At 43.3% G+C, this 22,675-nt stretch overlaps 1 protein-coding gene across 2 annotated transcripts; it reads right to left on the bottom strand.

Moving 5' to 3' along the window:
• Positions 1-6,287: 6,287 nt before the first annotated feature.
• Positions 6,288-13,109, bottom strand: Ndufb2 (NADH:ubiquinone oxidoreductase subunit B2). 2 transcript variants are annotated; one of them, XM_031381626.1, is made up of 4 exons: positions 12,954-13,109; positions 8,987-9,125; positions 7,323-7,425; positions 6,288-6,368 (listed from the first exon to the last, which is right to left on the bottom strand). In XM_031381626.1, exons 1-3 carry the CDS (start codon positions 13,049-13,051, stop codon positions 7,351-7,353), a joined length of 312 nt encoding a protein of 103 aa, XP_031237486.1. In that variant the 5' UTR covers positions 13,052-13,109; the 3' UTR covers positions 6,288-6,368; positions 7,323-7,350. The 2 variants fall into 2 exon arrangements, with proteins under 2 accessions (XP_031237486.1, XP_031237487.1); XM_031381627.1 differs by having other exon boundaries at positions 7,327-7,425.
• Between the last annotated feature and the right edge of the window lie 9,566 nt (positions 13,110-22,675).

Genomic DNA, 22,675 nt, shown 5'->3' with positions numbered 1-22,675 from the left:
ATGAGTGTTAAAGAGTGTTAACAGTTAAACACACACACAAACACCTTATTACCACCTTAGTAAAGTGAGAAATGTGGGTCCTTTGTTTCAGTCTCCACAATTTCAACTGTCCCTTTTATGAATTACTCAGTGAGTATCACTAAACTGTTTACTTTTATTTACCTGTTTTGACTAATTGCAGCTATATAACAGTTGTGCATGAGGACAACTGCCAGTGTGTTGGTTTTTTCGTTGTTTTTTTTTTTTCTTTTTTGTGGTGCATATTTTGTAAAGAATTCTGTAGATTGAAGTGCTCTTTGAAAACAGAACTGAAATATATTTATTCTTGTTAGTATCAAAAAACATTTTGTGCAAAATTTGCTTTTCCTGGCAGGGTGAGTACATTAGCCAGCACCCACGATTGCTGGTTCCCATCTACAGTGTCCACAGGGGAGACAGACGGGAAGCACATGGTGTGTTTACAGAGCTGGAATGTGGGTTGTAGGCGAATTCTGTAGTTCTATTGTTGCCTTGGAAATCACTGTTGTTTTAAGACTGTTGAACCTGTGTGTGTTTGGCTGGGCTGTGAGTTACATGAAGAAACTGCAAACTAGCATAAGCAGACAAAGTTCACAGACTAGCACAAATGGAAGAAAATGGACCAAAATAAGGCAGGGTGACACTTACATCTAGGGCTTCGGAGAAAACTAAGGGTGGAAAATGAACTATAATCACCTGAATACAATGTAAGAGTGCAATAAGTGTGCTTACTCTAAGCTGTGAACTTTTTTAAATCATTCCTTTCTAATACATTTATTTATGTTCCATTGCTGACTAAAACCAGCTATGTGAACATATGCCTTTTTATTCATGTTAACTACCAGTTTAAGTGGCTAACCTTAATGTCTTATTTATCTTCATGTTGTTTTAATTTACATACCAGGTATGTGTGTGTGCTGTACTCCTCCTCCCTTTATTTGAAAACACTTTTCACTGGGTCATCTCCTTGACCATTCCACAATCCACCTTTGTCTTTCAATGTCACCTTATTTGATGGACTGTGTCCCAGTAACAGAATTTATGGTATTCCCACTGCTGGGTGTACTTCCGATCCTTTGCTTCTACAGCACATCTCTCCTAAGACAGTCAGACAACTAACTGATCAAGGGACGGACTTCACCATTCATCATGTCTCTTCAGTTCTATTAAATAGACCACTCTTGGGCATTAGACCAGGAAAAAGGAGACAACTCTAGCCATCTACCAAGCCTCACCCTAAAAGGTCCCACGTTCTTCTCAGTCTGAGGGCAAGTCTCCAGTAAGGGAGAGGGGAGAAAAATGCTTCGTTTGAACCGCAGTGAATTACCACGGCTCCTGTTTCACCACCCCCACCGTTGGCAACTCATACATTCCTCTTGTCTGTAACTGCCAAAGGTGGGATTTATGTCACTTCAGTTCCACTCAAGCATTGAAAAGGTTCTCATGGAGTCTGGGGTGTGCCCAGTGAAAAGATGGGGACTTTTTCATTATCCACAGACCTCTCTATACCTGCTTTGCAAAAATTATAATGGAATAACTATTTTTAAAGCTTATTTTTCAATTCATAAGAAAAAGACATTTATTTTCAATCAAATGGATGATGTCTCTTACCACGTATCCCTCAATGTTTGCTTGAATTTTGTTTTTTCCCTGTACCTACTTGCTAATTCTTTAGTTCCTTCCTGCTCAGGTCCCTTCATTTGTACTTTGGAGTTTTTCTCATGTAAATTTGTATAATGGAAAATATTGTTCAGTTTGGATAGAAAGCATGGAGAATTAAATAAAAGATAGCTGAAAATCAAATTGAGGAAATTTATTTCTGTGTAAAGTTATTTAAAAACTCTGTATTATATTTAAAAAAAAAAAGGCCCTCCCCCAAAAGTGCTATGTAATTGATGTGAATATGCAAATACTGCTATAATAAAGATTGACTGCATGGAGAAACCTTAAGATTATTTTTCTAGCATTGCCATCCAACAATAGTAGGCACTGGCTGTTGACAGTCATTTCCAGGCTAAGATGCATACTTAGTTCCATAATGTTGATCACTGCATGATGGGTAGAGTTAAAGTTGCTGGATTCCTCCATGGGCAAGCCAGCTTGTAATGGACTCTTTATCCAATTTTGGGGAAGATCCTCAAACATTTAACAGTGTTGTGACCTGCATCTTTGGTTTAAAGTGACTGTTCTCTGTTTCTCTGTGTAACAACACAGTTGAAAGCCTAATTTAAATATTTTGTTTTGTTTTGTTTTGTTTGTTTTTTGAGACAGGGTTTCTCTGTGTAGCTCTGGCTGTTTTGGACCACTCTGTAGACCAGGCTGGCCTCGAACTCAGAAATCCGCCTGCCTCTGCCTCCCAAGTGCTGGGATTAAAGGTGTGAGCCACCACTGCCCAGCCTAATTCAAAATTTTAAAGCAAGTGGATGTGTAGAAATCATCAGAGAACTGTTTTTTCCCTTGTGACACAGCTTGCAGTCACAGCCTTTCTATAGTAACAGACTTGTCCACAGACACAGCTGGAGGTGAACTGCATGTTCACGCTTGCTGCTGGTTAACCCATCGACTTTATGCATTTAATTTCAGAATCTCCTTCATTTTAAGAAACACTTGAGAGGCTGGTGAGATGGCTCAGTGGGTAAGAGCACCGACTGTTCTTCCAAAGGTCGTGAGTTCAAATCCCATCAACCACCTGGTGGCTCGCAACCACCCATAATGAAATCTGATGCCCTCTTCTGGTGTATCTAAAGACAGCTACAGTATACTCATTTATAATAATAAATAAATCTTTAAAATAACTTATATCAAACTACTAGACAGTTTCCAGAAAATATAAAATTGTGGTCTTAAAACTCCATCCCTGGAAACCCTGAGAACATTCTGAAGGGTATTTGGCAGGAGGGCACATGCCTGAGGGATCCATTTCTGACCTTTTCCATTGTATGTGCCTCTCCAACCTATACATGCTGTCAGCTTAGCACTGTCTGAGCCGTAGTTTCCTCAGCTGGAAAAAAATTCTGTATTCACAAACTGGCTTCCTAAATGACCATGTCTAATTACAAGAGTCGCCTTTCAATGTATCATACATGATAGTTTTCCATACAATTTATCTCCAGATTATGAATGTTTTACTTATCTCTCAAAATGCTTTCACAAAGATCTCTACCATGCCAGCTCTTCTGAAAGGGCTGTGATCATTGTATCTTACTGTCTGGATTACATATAATCTCCCAAACTCAAACTCAAACTCACAATACTGGTTGAGAGTCATTAAAAAAAAAAGAGAGAACCCTTATCCCATGAAACTCTGATGCCATGACCATCAATACACAGTGGGTTTGTGATGAAACCTACGGTGTTGACTTCCCAAAAGTGAGTACAGCTAGAAGAGGATGCTTGCCAGACGATGCTGCACTTGCACTTGCTGTCTTTATCAATCAGGTAAGTCACTGAAAATGACAGGAAGTGGAGGCTCCTTAGGTAGATCCGCACAGCAGCTTAACCTACTCAGGGCTCCATGACAGTACAGACTTGTATCCTGCAGATGGCAAGATAGTAGTGGGAAACAGAAGAGCCATCCTGTTCTAGAGAATAGGTTTGGGGCTGGTGGGGCTTTCCTGTGAAAGTCATACCAGGATTCCAGCCTGGTTGGAAACCTAGCTTAGATGAAATGTTATAAGAATATTAATCACAAAAAGTTAATAGTTGCTTTTATATAGAATAGTGGTTCTCCACCTATGGATTCTTGACATTTATGGGGTCAAACAAGCCATTTATAGGGGTCACCGAAGACATTGGAAAATACAGATAATTGCATTACAAATCAACAGTAGTAAAACTACAATTAGGAAGTAGCAGTTCCTCATGTGGCTGGGGTCACCACTGAGTAACTATTAAAGGGCCGCAGCCTTGTGCAGGTTGAGAACCACTGGCTTGGAGAGTATTTCCTTCCTGCTAGGCATAGTCTAAGCTGTTTTACAAATGAGGACTAAATTAAGGCACAATATTAATAAAGTTAAGTGCTTTACCACACTAAGAGCAAGTAAAACATAGACTTAGGGTGAGACCTGGCTAACTGACCTCCAGAGCTTGAAGTGCTTTATCAGATTGTACATTGAGACCCAAAGTAGGTAGATAAACCAGTTTGGGATGTATCCACTGGCCGTGTCTTGTTTGGGTTTGACTTTTTTCTACTAACAGGAAGAGCTTGGCAAATTTCCAACCCATCTGCTCATAACTCCACTTTACCTAATAAAACAGAAATAATACTGTGAAGATTGAATGAAATACATGCTTATAACAGTGTCTGGCCTGTGCTACAATTTGCTGCTAATTTCCATTGTATGTTACCATCAATAAATGCTGTACTTGTGTCTTTGGGACCCTTTTCCACATTAAGGCAGTTTCTCATGTGCTGTACAGCCATATAGAAGGCATTTCTTTGAGCAGGTTGAGAGTTTTCAACATGGAAATGAGGATTCCAACATTCTTTTAAATAAAAGAATATATTTAAAGTTACCTGTTAAGTAACTCTTTGCCTTTAAGGGGAAACACTAATGGGATTATCCTGCTTAAACTCACTGTTGTGGACCTTACTCCAAGTGGCTCTACTGCCACAAGGCGTGAGAGGGTAAGGACCAGGAAAGAGCCACTCTGTGGGTCTTTACATTTCTAAAGCCTCTGGATCAGTTAAGCTTGCTTGCACTCACACAGATGTGAACACAACCCCATGGAAGTGTCCCCAGTGCTACAGCTAAGACTCTGTGGCTGCCAGTGAGAAAGGCAACTATTCCACTTATTTCAGCGTCTACTGCTACTGTGGCCTCGGTGGCAACTGAAGAAAAGGAAGTTGATATCTATGTTATAGGAGAACATACCATATTCCAGCTTGAAGCCTGCCATAGGTTGGTTGGGGATACAACAATTACCATCTAGTCCCACCCTCTCCTTACTTGTTCACAGCCAAATCAGGCTGTCAAGCAACAAGACTTGGTAAGTCAACTTGTTCAACATACCTTCTCTAGACCCTGCTTACTCAGTACAGCTAAACCATCTGTGATTTGAAAAGATCTGACCCACAGACTCTTGTGTTTGAATACATGGCCCATGAGAAATGTCACTATTAAGAGGTGTGGCCTTGTTAGAGGAAGTGAATCACTGTGAGGGTAGGCTCTGAGGTCTCCAATACACAAGCTACAACCAGTGTGGCACAGTCTCCTGTTGCCTTCGGATCAAGATGTAGAACTCTTAGCTCCTCCTCCAGCACCTTCTCTGCCTGGATGCTGCCATACTCCCACCTTGATGATAGTGGACTGAACATCTGAAACTGTAACCCCAACTAAATGTCTTCCTTTATAATTATAAGACTTGGTCATGGTCTCTTTTCATGGAATGGAAACCCTAAGACTCTGCCTTACCACATCACTCAGTAGACTTCTTTCACAGTTCTGATTACTGACAGATCTCATTCTATGCCACAGGCTGTCTCCAGAAATCCCCTGACCTCACTCTCCACAAAGCTAAAATTAAAGGTGTGCAATGCATCCCACCCCCCTGATCCTGCCACTGTTCTCCAAAGGCCAAGATGATCAAAAACCTAATGAGTAATTAAGTATTTAAGCTACATTACACCAGACTTTTCTCTGTAGATGGAGGACTTCCTCATAACTGTTGGGGTGCCACAGAAAGTCGAAGGGGGGCCCTGGAACAAAATTTTGGAAAAAATAGAAAATCTTAACCTTATTTCCATTTCTAAGAAATTCTAAGTCACATGTGACTTACAAGTCCTACAAGAAGCCACCTGCAGGCAATGGGATTCCCCTGACCCCTAGCCTCAGGGGCAACAATCTCTAGCCACATCTGGTCATGTCACCTGTCAGCACACATGAGGCAGAGGCATGGTACTTAAGTTATGCATAAGCTTTAGAGTCACACGAAACCTAACCAGTGTGTGATGCTAAGCAAGAAGCAATCTCCTAGCCCGGTGGTGGTGGCACACGCCTTTAATCCCAGCACTTGGGAGGCAGAGGCCGGTGGATTTCTGAGTTGGAGGCCAGCCTGGTCTACAGAGTAAGTTCCAGGACAGCCAAGGCTACACAGAGAAACCCTGTCTTGAAAAAACAAAAAACAAAACAAAAAAGCAGTCTCCTTGTTCCTTGATAGCCTACCTACATCACAGGGGACCCAAGAGGATCTGCTGAAAGGCCACAAACCACGCAGACCAGCCAGCAGTTAGACAGGAAATAAAAGACAGTTGTCATCAGAAACATAACTCAGTTCCTCATTTTTGGCAAGCCACTTTAATTTACACCTTTAATGAAGTCTGTAATTTCTTGAAATGTCTCACCTTGCTCCTGTAGGAAAAGAAAAGTAGTGAGTTTTAAGAAATTTTATATTTACTAATCCAAATGCATAATCTTGTTTATCAAATTGAGCTCAGAGTAGCCTTTCAGAAGAGAAAAGCAAAATCATGCTTTCAATCTACTGCAGCCATTAGTATTAATTCCATCTTCCCTTTTGAACAGTGAGAGTGGGGCATGCTTCTGCAGCTACATCCCATGAGCTAACCAGAAGAGAACTGTTTTGTTGTTTTATTGTTTAGTGGTTTTGTTTTTTGAAACAGGGTAACCACAAACTCACAGAATCTGCCTGCCTCTGCCTCCCAGTGGCTATTCCACCACCCAGCTGTTTTTCCTGGCAGGGTCTTACCTAGCTCAGGCTGGCCCAACTCTGTAATACTGTTGTCTGGTCCTCTTGTCTCTGCATCCCGAGTGCTGGTATTATAAGAAAGGACCAACAAGCCTGGTCCTTTCTGTTTTGTTACACTTTATTTTGTGCTGGCAACTGAACCCAGGGACCTACCTGTACAGAACTGACCTATCTTCATTCAGTGGGTGGATAGTATTCCAAAACTATAACCTAACATTAAAAATATTTTTTTGTTTTTAATATATGATAAGAAGAAAGAATAAAGGGGCACAGGCTAGCAAATATGAAAATAGTTACACAGAAATGATGGCTATGTGTTGTGCTGTTGGGATATGCTTGTTTAAAGCCATCAAGAGAGCAAAACAAGTCAGAATTTTAAAAGGCTTTCAGAGGCTAGAGAAATGGCTCATCAGTTAAGAGCACTTGTTACTCTTCCAGATGACCTGATTTTAATTCCCAGCACCTACACAGCAGCTCACAACTACGTACACTCTGGTTCCAGAGGATCTGGTACCCTCACACAGACAAACATGCAGGGAAAACATCAATGCATATAAAAACATATGTATCTTTAAAAAAAAAAAAACTTTCAGGCATACCTACTTGTTCAGAGAGGAGTTTACACTGTCAGTCCTCATCATCAGGAGGGATCCCCAATTCTTCATTTGTCCACTGTGAAGGATCTGGATATGAAAAGTGACCCTGGTGACAATGGATCAAAAGAAAACAAGGTCAAGGGTCTGTACTTAGAAGTGCAGCTAATTAAGTTTCAAAATAAATCCTGAAAGAAAATGTAATTACTACAGCTAACACCTGCCACATACAGCATGAGTACTATCCTCCCTTAACCATTGGTTCAACCCATTTCAATCTACTCATTACACAGGGGCTTAGATTCTTTTAGAGGTAGTGGCCTAAGCCAATGAGTATGTTCATGATGGAGTATAAGAAATGGAGGCCACAGATTTCATATATACCCCTCATCTCAGCAATATCTCAGTCATGGCAAAACAGAAATGTTACCAAAGCCCTTCCCTCCTGCTGTGCGATTTGGGAGCCTCAGGTGGATGCAGTCTTACCCTGACCTGGAGCCCTTGAGCCCTAATACGATATCTCCAACAGGAACTATGCAGCCAAGCTCCTTCCCAAGCAGCGAGGGCAGAGAGAAGTGCTCAGAAGACAGAAGCAGAGCACCCTAATAGCTGTGAGCCTATAAGAACTTGTGTGGTGTCTTTGTTTACATGTCCTTATCATGCATATGGCCGCCTGCATGCCTACACGCCACAGCACACCTTGGACAGTCAGGAGACCATCAACTCGTGGAAGTCTGTTCTTTTTCCATTAAATGGGTTCCAGGGATGGAACTCAGGTTATCCAGCCCAGAGTGCCTTTACTTGCTGAGCCATATTGCCAGCTAAAGGCAGTTTTGTTACTGAAGAAGCTATTTAAATTGGACTTTTTTTCCCACCTATCCTGAAAACAAACCTAAATCTACTAAACTTTAAAGTATCCTAGATTCATAAACTTCAATTTTGAAATTTCATCTTTTTTGGCTTCTTTTAGTGCTGGGGATTGGACCCCAGGGGACACATTCTTGTTAAACATGTGCCCAACAACCAACCTCAAGATTTCAATGCCTTAAGGATGTAATTTCCTAGAAAACAAGAGTCTATGTAAATGTGACAAGCAATAAAATAACAGAAAGTGACCAATAACTCCCTTTCTCAAGACAAATTATCTTCTATCTAGTACACCCAAATCTAGTTGCTCTGGGCCTCTGGATAGACTAGAGGATGTTAAGCATTTAGAAGGACTTAATGCTGGTTGTGGTGGTGCCTGCCTAGCTTAGAAGGCAGGGATGGGAGGATTGGGAGTTAAGGGCCAGTCCCACCCATCTAGAAAGTGAGCACAGCCTAGGCTACATAATACCCAAAAAAAGTTAAGTGTAAATTTGACCCACAAATGAAGATAAGTGTAAGTCACCAACCCTAGAATTACTTTTATCCCCCCTCCTCACATGGCTACCTAATGGACACCACAAATAACAGATCCCAGAATGCACATCATCATGTAAACAGGTCCAAAAGTGACATGTTTCACGAGGTAATATAGCAATATGGTGGTAAAGGGATATACCCTTTTTTTGTTTTCAGGATAGGTGGATAGAAAAAAAAAAAAAAAAACTCCAAACACAAGCTAAGCTATCTATGCATCTCCCTCTCCTGCTCTCAAATTAGGACTAGAACTATTCTCCTGTACTCACCAGCACAGCATCCGAGTCATGCCAAAATCTCCAAAGAATCCAGAACCACATGAGTGAGCTTAAGAACTCACCCTGGACCACCTGGGACCGGGTAAGCTGGGGAAACTCCCTGTACCGGGGCTGTACATCACCGCCAGCACTAGAAGACAAAGCAATACGGAAAATGGCTTCCATTTTCAGAGAAGTCATCTCAACTTTCTGCAGCATCCTTAAAACTAAAGCTAGCACATCTCATCACAAAATACAGACTGACAGGCTCCCACTTCCTTTACATAATGGCTTTTCATTTAGCTTGCTTTAAACTTGGGGAGCAGGAAAAGTAGCTGAACTGACAAAAGGCCAATATATGGTTTCATTTAGTGAATAGTCACCATTTTGGACCAGAAATATTAGTGATGGTTATGGGGTGCCACCCCAAAAGTTTTGTATGAAGGACTGTGAACCTGAAGTAGTCGGTAATTAACTTACCCTCCCCAATAAAGAAAATCACACTTTTTTTTGGTCTGTGTACTTTCTCTATGTACCTCAGAGACTATCACATAGAGGCTGGAGCACACCTATAATCAGCATTTGGAGTAGAGGCAGGAGGCAGTTCAGCATCAGCTACACAGAGTTCAAGGTCAGCCTGGGCTACAAGAGACCTTATCCCAGGAAATGAAAAAAACTTAAAAGACTATCATATGGGAAAGTGAATGAGAAAAAAAATTTTTTTTTTTTAATTCTAATACCTCTGAAAAAAGCAAAGAAACTGCAATAATAAGCCTGACTAAAGTCAGTTAGGCATCATGTAGACATTTATTGGCAAGTTGTGGCACACAACTTTGTTGACTCTAATGTATTGATGTGATTTATACTTAATGCAGGTATTTCTATGACCTATTCAGCAGCAAACGATGTGCTGATCCATAGAACCAGATATAAGAATGTCTAATGTGCCTATATAAAATGTTCTACAATTTCAATCCAGCATAGCAAAAGATGCACTAGAAGTTCCTGTAGGCTCCTGTAGAATTTGTAAATAGCAACTTTTTTTTTTTTTTTTTTTTTTTTGGTTTTTTGAGACAGGGTTTCTCTGTGTAGCCCTGGCTGTCCTGGAACTCACTCTGTAGACCAGGCTGGCCTTGAACTCAGAAAGAATAACAACATTTCTATGGTTCTTCCCCTACCTCTGCCCATCTTTTCGTCCTAGCAGAAGAGGGAAAGTCTTGTTCACTCACTCTCTACCACATCCCCTTGAGATGGGATCTCCCACTGAGCCCAGGGCTGGGCCCAGGGATCCTCTTGACTCTGTTCCTACAGCACTGGGGTTATATGTACAGATGGCAACTCCTGGCTCTCCCTCTGGGTGCTGGCATCCAAACTCAAGTTCTGCCGCTCCTGTTCTTACCCACTGAACCAGCTCTGCAGCCCTGATGGTTGTTGGCAAGCTGGGAGTGTTTTTATTATCCTCTCCCATTCTGAAAGATGGCTGGGTCTTTATCCGGTATTCACCGTGTGTAGGTCCACCCTGGACCTGCCTGTTATCTGTTGTCTTAACTGTATAACTTTACGAGACAGATGCTGTGACTTACTGTTTTACAAATGTGACCACAAGCACACTGACGACAAAGCCCAAGAATGGTGCCTACAAGCAATAACAATAATTTTGTGTTTGTTTCTCATTTTATTAACCAAAGACCTAACTCTTGTGCTTGGGGTGTACCACAATGATATAGTACTTGCCTAACGTGGGTTTGGTGCCAAGTGAGACACACACACACACACACACACACACACACACACACAAAACTAAACATACCCCTTCGTTGAAATTCCAATAATCCTATAGCCATCTTGATGATAACGGTCTTATTTTTGTGTAAATATTTCCTTAGCCTATAGCACTTTCAATTGGAAGGCTCTAAATGAGATCTTACTTATCCATGGTGTAAAAGGTGATTTTTAATGAGGCAACCTCACCATGTGGTCCAGGGTGTCCTTGAACTTACTATCTAGTCCAAATTGGCCAGGAACTCATCTTCCTTCTACCTCTGCCTCTTGAATCCTGAGATTAAAGGAGTGTTATCTCCATGCTCTATTCTTTTATAGACAGGATCTCCCTGCATAGCCCAGGCTGTCCTCAAACTCCTGGTCCTCTGGCAAGGCCTTCCCACAGCATGCTCACCTATTACTTTTAGCCATTCTGTCAAGTGTCATTGTTTCACAACTTAAAGAACATAGAGAGGGCTGGAGATATGGCTCAGCGATTTAAGAGCACTGACTGCTCTTCCACAGGTCCTGAGTTCAATTCCCAGCAACCATATGGCGGCTCACAACCATCTGTAACAGAGATCCAATGCCCTGTTCTGGTGTGTCTGACTGAAGACAGCGACAGTGTACTCCCATACATGAAATAAATAAATAAATAAAACATAGCAGAGCTGCTTCAGTAATTCCCTTGTGTGCCAACTGTATTTAACAGTTATTACTAAATATCTATCTGTGCGGCCAGGCCATAGTGCACAGCCTTTAATCCCAGCATTTGGGAGGCAGGGGCAGGCAGATCTCTGAGTTTGAGGCCAGCCTGGTCTACATAGTAAGCTCCAGGACAGCCAGGGCTGCACAGAGAAACCCTGTCTCAAAAAACAAAAAAAAAAGAAAGAAAGAAAGAGAGAGAGAAAGAGAGAGAGAGAGAGAGAGAGAGAGAGAGAGAAAGAGAAAGAAAAAGAGGGAAGGGGAGGAAGAGAAAATTTCAACAAATATTTGTTATACTACAAACCAGACTAAATACACTGTGGCAATCTAGATACCCTGAGGAAACTTTCCAATTAAAATAAACATGATGCTAAATGAAATAAATAATTAAATAACCCCTTTTCAAGAATCAATAACCAAGCACAAATGCCTGGAAAGCAAGTACTGAAGCTGGCATTCACAAAGATTCCACACAGATGACTAGGAGACGCAAGACAAGTGGTCTAATCATCAGACTGCTGAATCAAGCTGTAGCCCCATAATGAAAAGGTAAAAAAGTAATAAATCAATGGGAAGGAAGGTGGAACTTGTTACCAGAGGCCAAACCTCAGGCAGGTTTGCACCTAAACTATACCTGGATTGGACCTTTTGTGGCCCAAAAATTCAAACCAAGGGCTGGGGACTTAGCCGAATAGTGGAGCCCTTCCCCAGTTGGAGGCAAGGGAAATCCAAGCAAAGGATTTAGTGTGAGACTGGACTGGAGGCAAAAGAGCTCAGTCTAAAGAGAAAGAGGTTTGGGGGGTGGGGGGGGGGGAGAGCGGAGGGAGAGAGATATCAATATCAATACAACAAAATAAAGCAGTGAGTCTTACAAATCTCCGGTGGAGAGAAGGCAAAATGAGTAAGACACAGCATCCAATCTAGGATTTAAAGTGCCAAATTTAAACACCGACTTGGGGGCGCACGCCTTTAATCTCAGCACTCCGAAGGCAGAGATAGGAAGATCACTAAGGAGTTCCAGGACAGTCGAGGCTACACAGTGAGGCCGGAAAAAACTGCCAAATTTTAATAGTAAAAATGTATTTAATGGTGAAAATAACAGACTTACTATCTTACTGCCTTAAGTCCTCCCGTGGCTGCCCAGAACTGTGGGAATAATCCTCAGCCCTCCAAGGCACTCCCTGCCTGGCCCCCTCTTGTCTCAGAGGCCAACTCTACCCTTCTCCGTGCGCTCCGGACATCCCCTAGCCAGCTGCTTGGAATGCTCAGGCCCGGAGACTGTGCGGGGCTGGATTCTTATCACTCGGGTCCTAGTTAACGCCTCTCCCCCGCAACCCTGCGCCACCCCATCACCTCTACCCCACCAAGCAGACTACAAGACCCAGCATCCCTCGGGCGGCAGCGGAGTATCACGCACCAGCCCGGGCGACTACTTCAAGGTGACAGCGCCTGGATGGCAGGCACTGGCCTGTTAAAGCCAGCCGAGCCCTCCGAGCCCCCACTCGACACTCACTGACGGACTCCACCATCTCCAGCCGCCCGCGCGCGGCAGCCCCGAAGCAGGCGGCCTCCGACGCGACCGAACGGTACCAGGCGAGTCAGCGCGGACATACTAGCAAGACCGCAGTTCCCACCCCTGATGCGTCACTTCCCCTGGCCCGTGACGTCACTGTGTCGCGCGTCTCTGCCGGGGCTGATGGTAGGTAGGCTGCAGGTGACAACCCCACGCCGTTTGGCGGACCTTGGAGGCTCCGTATTAACCGGCAGATAGGTTGTCCGTTAGGAGGAGCTCTGGCTACCTCGTAGCACAGTCTGACAAGGTGCTCTTGGCTGACCTTACGGCTACTCCCTGCCTTGGCTCATATAGACGGTGCTTTCATGCATGACCTTGCCACTGTGGGCCCTTGTTAAAGGCCTAAACCATTTCTGAACCATGCCATGTTTATTTTACAACATCGTTGTTTGAGCATTGTTCTGAAACCTGATGACTAACCGGTTGCCAGGGTGTAAAATCTCAGAACGTGGACCCCTGGCACCAGAATTACCGGAGGAAGCCAACCATGCACACTTGGAATAAGTCGGCCAGGAATATGGGGGAAGGTTCCTAATACCTTGATCCTTAGCCAATTCGGGGTACTTGACGTTTTCACGTTATTATTGTAATAAACAAGCAGACAAACAAGGACATGAGGGCAGTCCAGTTAAGACCAACAACCACCAAGACGGCAACAAATCTGAGGCCTGACCTCAGCCGTAGAAATGTACTCGCAGTGGGAGTACATTTAGAGCACAGATAGATGCACAGATGCACTCAGTCTCCTCCCTTTAGTGGGGAGGGAACATGAATTTTCAAGCTTAACCCCATGAAACAAGATAAACATTTCTGTTCTGAGTTACTAGATCTATAGGATCTGTCATCTTTCCGAATAACTTTTTTTCCTTTGAAAGACCCCCAGAATTGGGGAGATCCTTACTCAAGCCTCGGGATGATGCGACCACCCAATGACTCACGAGAGACCGAACTTGATGCAATCACATGAGGTTTACTGGGGATACCGGTACTGGGTCGATCTAGTGACCATGCTGGCCAGAGTTCGACGCCGAACACAAGAAGTATGGGGTATTTAACCCACAAGTTGGGGGCAGGGAGAGAGTTACCAAGGAAACAACATAAACAGTGGAAACTTTCAGAGGAACCTGACTAGGGTATTCAGTTAGGGAATGGAACACATTCATTCTAGGAATGCAATCTTCATCTACTGGTCCACAGGGTGGAGAGTCTCATAAACCAGTAGACCTTCATTCCTAGTTCCAACCTCATCGCAGATCAGCCAGGAGGGGCAGGTATCAGGAACCAGAGCCCTGAGGCTCTCAGTTCCTAGAACTGGCTATTTTATATTTCTGGCTGGCTACATTGGCCCTCTATGTCCTTTTAGGTAAAGGTTATACACTATACATTTGTATTAAATGCCCTCATTTTAAATTCTAAGATTCTCCAGCCTTTCACCTTCACTTCAGATTTCCTTCAAAAAACAAAGGTTCCACTGGCTATTAACAAAATAATCCTTCCTCCACCTGCTTTTATCTGACAATATTGCCTCTGTCCAAATCTAGATAGACTCCAAACCTAAGTAGTAGTCTTAACTACTCCAAACAACCTAAGACTACTCCTAACTCTAAAAATCTCCACCTTGTAAGGTTTTTATTCAAGTATCTTAATCATCTGGAAACCCTGTTTACACAAAGGCCTTTCATTCTAGTGACAAGAGCTACGAAGCCCTTTCTTCCTTCCTTCCCTCCCTCCTTCCTTTGAATCTATTAGAAACTATCCAACCATGGCAGAGTCTGAGGCCAAGCTCTCATCAATGAGATGAGACGTGGTCATCACCTGTGTTAAAATAGCAACTGAACTTCCTGCCCTAGTGTGCTTGCAAGGCCAGTACAGATACACGCTTTTTACCAAAAACAAAAAATGGCTAGGCGGTAGTGGCAAACGCCTTTAATCCCAGCACTTGGGAGGCAAAGGCAGGCAGATTTCTGAGTTCGAGGCCAGCCTGGTCTACAGAGTGAGTTCCAGGACAGCCAGGGCTATACAGAAAAACCTTGTCTCAAAAAAACAAAAAAGTAAAATAAAATAAACCCATTGCTTTGCAGGATTACTTTCACTATGTTCTATTAGGCTTTTTGGTATGATGCCAAGAATATTGATTCCAACAAAGTCTTAACTGGTACATTTTGGTTTGAGTTTGTTTGTTTGCAGGACATGCAGTTTTAGGTTATAACATTAGCCTACCAACATCACACATTGGAAAATCGCTATGGTGTTTCATATTCAAGAGTCATCAAAGCCAGACTTGAATTCAGTGACTTGGAGGCATCAAATATGACTAATAACTTGCCTTCTGTGCCAATATATGGGCTTCTTTGCCCTTGTATGTAACAGGAAGCCTGTCCTAGGAGTTAAACCCAAGGGAGACCTTGAGTGTTGTTATGTGTGGGCTCACATGTACCATGGCATGCATGTGGAAGTCAGAGCACAGTTAATCAGGAGTTTATTCCCTTCTTCTGCCATCTGAGATCCAGGCTTACATTTTTTTTTTAATTTGTGTGTGTGTGTTGTTATGTCTATGGATCGTCAAGTGCCACTGCATACATGTGGTCAGAGGAAATCTGCAGAAATTGGTTCTCCTTTGTCATGTAGGACCCAGAGATTGAACTCGGGTCAGCAGGTGTGGCAGCACACACCTTTACCCACTGAACCTGCTAAGCTACTTCAGTGGCTTTACTAAATAGGAATAGTTCTTTAGGTCTTAGCTCCCCAAAGCTGCAGTTTTAAAGACAATAGCCCCTCCATTTTCTTTTCTTTCTTTTTTGTTTTGTTTTGTTTTTCGAGACAGGGCTTCTCTGTGTAGCCCTGGATGTCCTGGAACTCACTCTGTAGACCAGGCTGGCCTGGAAATCTGCCTGCCTCTGCCTCCCAAGTGCTGGGATTAAAGGCATGTGCCACCACTGGCCGGCAGCCCCTTCATTTTCTAAACCTGACTCCATCCCACCAACTTTTGGCTCCCAAGTACTGACTTTTGACTGGCAAACTGTGTCTGCCAAAATCAAGCCTTGAGTGAACCCTGAACCAGTAGAATTCTATGGATGGAAGTTGACTTTCCAGTTTGTATTTAATGGCATGGTTTTCTCCAGGCTATTGTCCACCACTCCTTTTAACAACTTGTACAAACCACTAAGAGAGACAGTTCATGAATGGAAAGGGCACTTTCAGTTCTTTTTGGAAAGCTCACTTCTCAAACTAGATAGCTGTCTAGCTCCAGGCAAGACTACAGAACAAAGGCAGTTTATATTTCTAAGAGGCCATAAAGGGCCCAGTGTGTAAACAGGTTAGCCATGTGCCTCCCTCGTCTACTCCAGTCTTATCTGAAATATCAGGGGTAAAAGCCTGATTAGGATTAGAGGCAATAAGGATCCAAAAGGAGTTCTATGCCTCCTGGATATTCAGACAGTCGCTGGTATCTCCTAACTCAGACATGTTCCAGATTCGTCTTTCTAATCGTCAACATGCCCTCTTATTTAGGCATAATGGTACCCCAAGAAATGATTTGTAAATGGCTAAGATTGGGCATCGTTTCCTGGCCAGCACAATGTTTCCAAAATATCCTAATTCAATTCCTAGCTGTCCTTAGCTTAGAATTTCTCTCAAGGAATCTGCCTTATCAGATAGAATGTCCTCAGACTTAGCGACAGAGGTCAGCACCATTGCTTACTATTAACATAGAATTCTCAAGGCAGTCCCAGAGAAGAAAGAACTGTTTTACATACTAGAGAATAATCGAAGGGCTTCCCTCACTCAAGGACATTAGCTAGAATTGTTAGGTCGGAACCTCCTAGTCATGGCCCCCAGCAGAACCAGAGAATTAGCATAGGAATACCAAAATGCCTCAACTGGGAGGGCCCCACTCCTCTTCCACCTGCTTCACACCTAGCTACCAGACCCTACTGACCTTGGTGTGGTGGTCACTTGCCTACAAGACTGAGTCAGTCTTGCGTCCCTTGCTGTAACCCCCGCCTGCCTACGTGACTCTTGTCATCTGCCCTGCTTGCTGTATGCTATTAAAGCCTGAATTTCACCTTGTACAAATACATTCAGATTCATTACACCCTTGTGTCAAGTCTGTTTGTCATCCGCTGACTTATTGCCCACCTGACCAGAATTCTCAACCCGTGGAAATTGGGGTCCCCACAACAAATCTGTCTGCGGCAGCCATGCATACCTGATAACCTGGGTTGTTACAGGATATTTGAACCTATTTCTATTTGTGGTGTGGATCAGACATTAGGACACACTTTTCGAGACAGGGTTTCTCTGTATAGCCCTGGCTATCCTGGAACTCACTCTGTAGACCAGGCTGGCCTCGAACTCAGAAATTTGCCTGTCTCTGCCTCCCAAATGCTGGGATTAAAGGCATTCACCACCACCACCCGGCTTAGGACACACATTTAATCCTTCTGGCTGTAATACAGGCACACTCTTAGTACTCACTTTTAACCCCAAACAATGAAGGTAAAGTTAGTTTGTAGAAGGAAGCACCCAGGTTTGAAATTGAATGGCAGATATGATGAACCACAGAAAGATATGACAGAATAGAATATGCCCAACTCACATGAGAAGAGAGGGAAGGGAAACTACTTAAGTACAGGAAAAAGAGTGCAGGAATACAGCGGAGTTGAGAGAATAGAACAGCACAGAGAGGGAGAAGGCAATTTTACTGGGAGAGTTTTACAAAGACAGATTGAAGAGAGAAAAAGCTAGACACAGGTAAAGACAGAAACAAGAAAATGAGAAGGAACCAGAAGATTAGAAACAATTGCTAGAGTCAGCTTGAGGCAAAGCAGTGCAATTCAGAGGCTGAGAGAAAAGCCAGGCTGAATTAATCAGCTGGGAGAGGAGTTTGAGCAGAACAGCTGTGTTGAACTAGCCAGCAAGAATTCAGAAAAGGGTAGAAAGGGTGAACTTATACAGCAACAAGTCTCAGAGGCTGAAAACATTCGAGGCCCAGATTAGATTGTACAGAGGCTAGAAGCTTCCAGGACTAAGCTTAGGTTAGCAGACGGAAACCGTAAGCTTCCCATACAACAATTACAACAAAAGAATAAAAGTTATTTTTACAGGGTTGGGTCCTCCTTAGAATCCATGGTGGAAGGAGAGAACCAACACCTGACATTGTCCTCTGATCTCAACATCCACACATACACATCACACACAAACACAGTGAAAAGAGCTAAGAAATTGGGAGGCATCTAGTCCAAACCCCAGCTGTGGCAATTAACCTTGTGAATTAGGACAAGTAATCTTTCTCCTCTGAACACCAAAGCCCTTCATCTGCACAAGTCACTTAAGATATTATCAGGCTCAGAGCTCGTTCTCAGGAAAATCCCTATTCCTTTGTTACTCTCTCCTTTCCTGGCATTAAAGTATTACAGGTAGGCTGAAGTTCATTCACTCATTACCATGGACTGGGGTTTCTTACGGGGTCCCTTGTTCCGCGGGACGATGGGTTCTGGCCAGGTGTGCACCGGATTCAGCTTTGACAGACTCGACACGAGTGGTGTAAGGTCTGAGTGTATTTCTTTAAAAATTGACATGAGGCTTTTACAATCATTGCAAAAGAGAGAAATGAAAAATCTGGCAGCTCAGTAGTCGAGGTACATCTGAGGCCACCTAAAACACACTAGGTCTAAAACAGCAGCCATCTCCTCTGGACTGGTGCAGCACCCCCGGGCTCCGAGTATGTTCAGGCTACATGGTCCTGGCCAGAGTCCCGGGGGGGGCTGCGGATGCGCCAGCCACGAGGGTAGAGGCTTGAATCTCGAGTCCTCAATGCTGAATGCTCGAATCTTCAATTTTGAATGCGCGAATCTTGAATGCTCAATCTCTTGAATCTCGACTGGTGCCACACACACACACACACACACCGGGCCCAAGCGCTCTGGGCCCGGGGGGCTACTGACTGCATTGATCTAAGTCCTAGTCCACCTAAGCTCTGGTTCTAGTCCAAGTGCGAGCAAGTCCGAATGTTGAAATGCAGACTGCTGAATCTAGAATGCAGACTGCCTGCTGCTGAATGCTCTCTGCTGTCTTTCTGTAAGCTTTAATGCCCTACCCAAAATGCTGGAGGCAATTAGTTAGAATGGCTTAACATTCCAAGCCAGGGTTTAATGCCCTACCCACAATGCTGGAGGCAATTAGTTTGGATGGCTTAACATTCCAAGCCCGGGTTTAACTAGGACCTTGGAACATCGGTGAAGGTCAGGGAGCAATGTCCGAATTTTCTTTTTCTAGCTGTTAAGAAATGATATCTTGGTGGGCCCCTAGCACACAAGTATGAGGACATATCTGGGCTACCTCTGAGTTTGGGGTGCCAGGCGACAATGTGGAGGCAGGAGACTTTCCTTGAAGTTTATGCCTCAAATACCGCCGTCACACAAAGTGTGCGTGGCAACTCAGGAATATAAGTGCTGTCTGCATGTGTGCCTGCATGACAGAAGAGGGCATTAGATCCCACTATAGATGGTTGTAAGCCACAATGTGGGTGCTGGAAATTGAATTCAGGACCTCATTCAGGCCCTGGACTGTCTCTCCAGCCCTCACTCATCTTTCTTCATCCCACCAAAAGGGGATGTAGGAGAAAAGAGAAATGGTTACTTTATTTCCTCTTTTTTTTAAGATTTATTTATTTATTATATGGAAGTACACTGTAGCTATCTTCAGATATCCCAGAAGAGGGCATCAGATCTCATTATGGATGGCTGTGAGCCACCATGTGGTTGCTGGGATTTGAACTCACGACCTTCAGCAGAATAGTCACACTCTTGACCACTGAGCCATCTCTCCAGCCCGACTTTATTTCCTAAAGGCTTGCTATATCCCCTCCCCACCAACAAAGAGAAGAAGTTGTTGGCTCTACAGCAGTCACTGATGGGGTAGGTAGGTGGTGCTGAGGACTGAACCTGGAGCTGCAGACCTGGTAGACTGAGCCTCCACCTTGGAGCTATACCACCAGCCTCATTATTTATTATTATTATTATTATTATTATTATTATTATTATTATTATTATTATTGTTTTTTGTTTTTTCGAGACAGAGTTCCTATAGCCCTGGCTGTCCTGAAACTCACTGTAGACCAGGCTGGCCTACAACTCAGATATCTTCCTGTCTCTGCCTCCTAAGTGCTGGGATTAAAGGTGTGCACCACCACAGCCTCATTGTTTTATCTTAACATTGAAAACTACGTTCAGGAAGAAATTATCAAATGTTAAAAATTGTCAAGAAAGGAGCTAGAGAAAGGACCCAAGGAGCTGAAGGGTTTGTAGCCCCTTAGGAGGAACAACAATATGAACTAACTAGTACCCTCAGAGCTCCCAGGAACTAAACCACCAAACAAAGAGTACACATGGTAGGACTCATGGCTCCAGCAGCATATGTATAACAGATGGCCTAGTCAGTCATCAATGGGAGGAGAGGCCCTTGGTCCTGTGAAGGTTCTGTGCCCCAGTGTAGGGGAATGCCAGGGCCAGGAAGCAGGAGAGAGTGGGTTGGTGAACAGGGGGCTTTTTTGTTTTGGTTTGGTTTGGTTTGGGTTTGGTTTTGGGGTTTTGGTTTTTTGGGGTTTTTTGGTTTTTTGCTTTTTGTTTTTTAGAGGGGAAACCAGGAGAGGAGATATCATTTGAGATGTAAATAAAGAAAATATCTAATTAAAAAAAATTGTCAAGATAATTTGAACCCCATTAAAATTTGCCCCTGTAAGGAGAAATTAAAGCTTTAAACCTGTGCTGACTAGGAAGAAAAGTTATGGGCCTAAGAATCCATCACAAACTGGCCACATAGGCCTGGGAAAGAGCAAACAAGTTGTTAGATATCATAAGAGCTGGCAGGTCAAGAAGACATAAAACTATAAACATAGAGGAAAACATGTCTAGGCAAACAAGGACATGTCCAAGGCCCAGGCCTGCAAAGACGTGCCTGGCAGACACTAAGTAATGGACCATCTGGTCCTCTCAGATATGGTTTAAGGTCAGATGCTCTGTTGACTCAGATTAACACCAACTTTAGGAATTTTCCACTCTGTTCTGAACGTAATAGTTAATATTTGAACTAGCCAATCATGTATGACCACACTGATCCCTTTGTTCCCTCAGACCTTTTCCCTATAAAAACCCCTAACTTTCAAGCCTCGTGGTCGGCTCCATTATCTCCTGCGTGAGATAACTGTGGTGCCGAACCAGGGTGTCCTGAAATTAAAATATACCTCTTGTAATTACATCAAGATGTGGTCTCTCGTGATTCCTTGGGTGTACGTCCTCCCAAGATTTGAGTGGAGGTCTCCCCCAGGGGTCTTTCAGCCCCAATTGTCAATTGTGCCTTCAAATTTTTCCTAGTATTGACAGTGCTCATATAAAACTTAAAATGGCTTTCAACTCTTCGTTAAATGTAGACCTTTTTATTTTATTTTATTTTATTTTATTTATTTATTTATTTATTTATTTATTTTTGATTTTTCCAGACAGGGTTTCTCTGAGTAGCCCTGGCTGTCCTGGAACTCACTCTGTAGACCAGGCTGGGCTCGAACTCAGAAATCCACCTGTCTCTGCCTCCCAAGTGCTGGGATTAAAGGCGTGTGACACCACCGCCCAGCTATTTTATTTTTCAAGACTGAGTTTTTCTGTGTGGTCCAGGCTGTCCTGGAACTCTCTCTGTAGACCTAGTTGGCCTCAAACTCAGAAATCTGCCTGCCTTTGCCTCTCAAGCACTGAGATTAAAGGTGTGTGCCACCACAGCCCAACTGCATACATAATTTTCAAAAAAAAATTTGGAAATTGTGGTCTAGAGGATTTTAGGGCATTTTCTAACCTAAGTCTAAGGTAGGAACCACCAGCAAAAAGGGCCTGACCAAGGAGTGTAGAGTTAAGAAAAGAAAAACAAGGACTGGTGAGATGGCTCAGCGGGTAAGAGCACTGATTGGTCTTCTAAAGGTCATGAGTTCAAATCCCAGCAACCACATGGTGGCTCACAACCACCCGTAATTAGATCTGATGCCCTCTTCTGGTGAGTCTTAAGACAGCTACAGTGTACTTATAAATAAATAATAAATAAAAAAAAAATCAGAGTAGCTACAATGAAACTGTCAGGTTATCACTATCAAGACCACTTGGGCTGCACACCCTCCCGTTTGAAGTGCCTTCACCTTCACGGCCTCCCAGAAATCATTTGTGAGTATTCCCCTAATTAAAAAAAAAAAGAAAAGAAAAGAAAAAGAAAAGAAACGAAAAGAAAAGAAAAACAGGCAGCAAGATGGCTGAACTGAAGGCATTTGATGCCAGGCTTGAAGCCGAGTAATCCCTATGGTTCTGATCGCCACAGCCCCTCCTCCTACACAAGTACATGTAATTTTAAAAGGAAGGAAGGGAGGGAAGAAGGGAGGGACCAAAGAAGGGTTGGAGAAATATCTCAGTGGTTAGTAGCACTTTGCTGCTCTTCAGAGGACCTAAGTTTAGTTCCCAGCACTCACAACTGCCTACAACTCCAAAGGACTCAATGATCTCACCTCGCCTTCAGTGGGCATCTGCATACACATAGGTATAGACAGACAGACGAGACACACACACACACACACACACACACACACACACACACACACACACACACACACTTTAAGAAGAAAACAGAAA

The sequence above is a fragment of the Mastomys coucha genome, unplaced genomic scaffold, assembly GCF_008632895.1.
Source record: "Mastomys coucha isolate ucsf_1 unplaced genomic scaffold, UCSF_Mcou_1 pScaffold20, whole genome shotgun sequence".
NCBI classification, from domain to species: Eukaryota; Metazoa; Chordata; class Mammalia; order Rodentia; family Muridae; genus Mastomys; species Mastomys coucha.
This window is presented reverse-complemented; position numbering and strand designations above follow the sequence as displayed.

What these genes read in the sequence shown, in the direction of transcription:
- Ndufb2 (XM_031381626.1), bottom strand. Translation starts at nt 13,051, where the DNA reads ATGTCCGCGCTGACTCGCCTGGTACCGTTCGGTCGCGTCGGAGGCCGC. An exon ending in GGAGATGGTGGAGTCCGTCA is followed by an intron (nt 9,126 to 12,953) that starts GTGAGTGTCGAG and finishes TTTGTCTTCTAG; the next exon opens with TGCTGGCGGTGATGTACAGC. An exon ending in ATGACTCGGATGCTGTGCTG is followed by an intron (nt 7,426 to 8,986) that starts GTGAGTACAGGA and finishes CATTGTCACCAG; the next exon opens with GGTCACTTTTCATATCCAGA.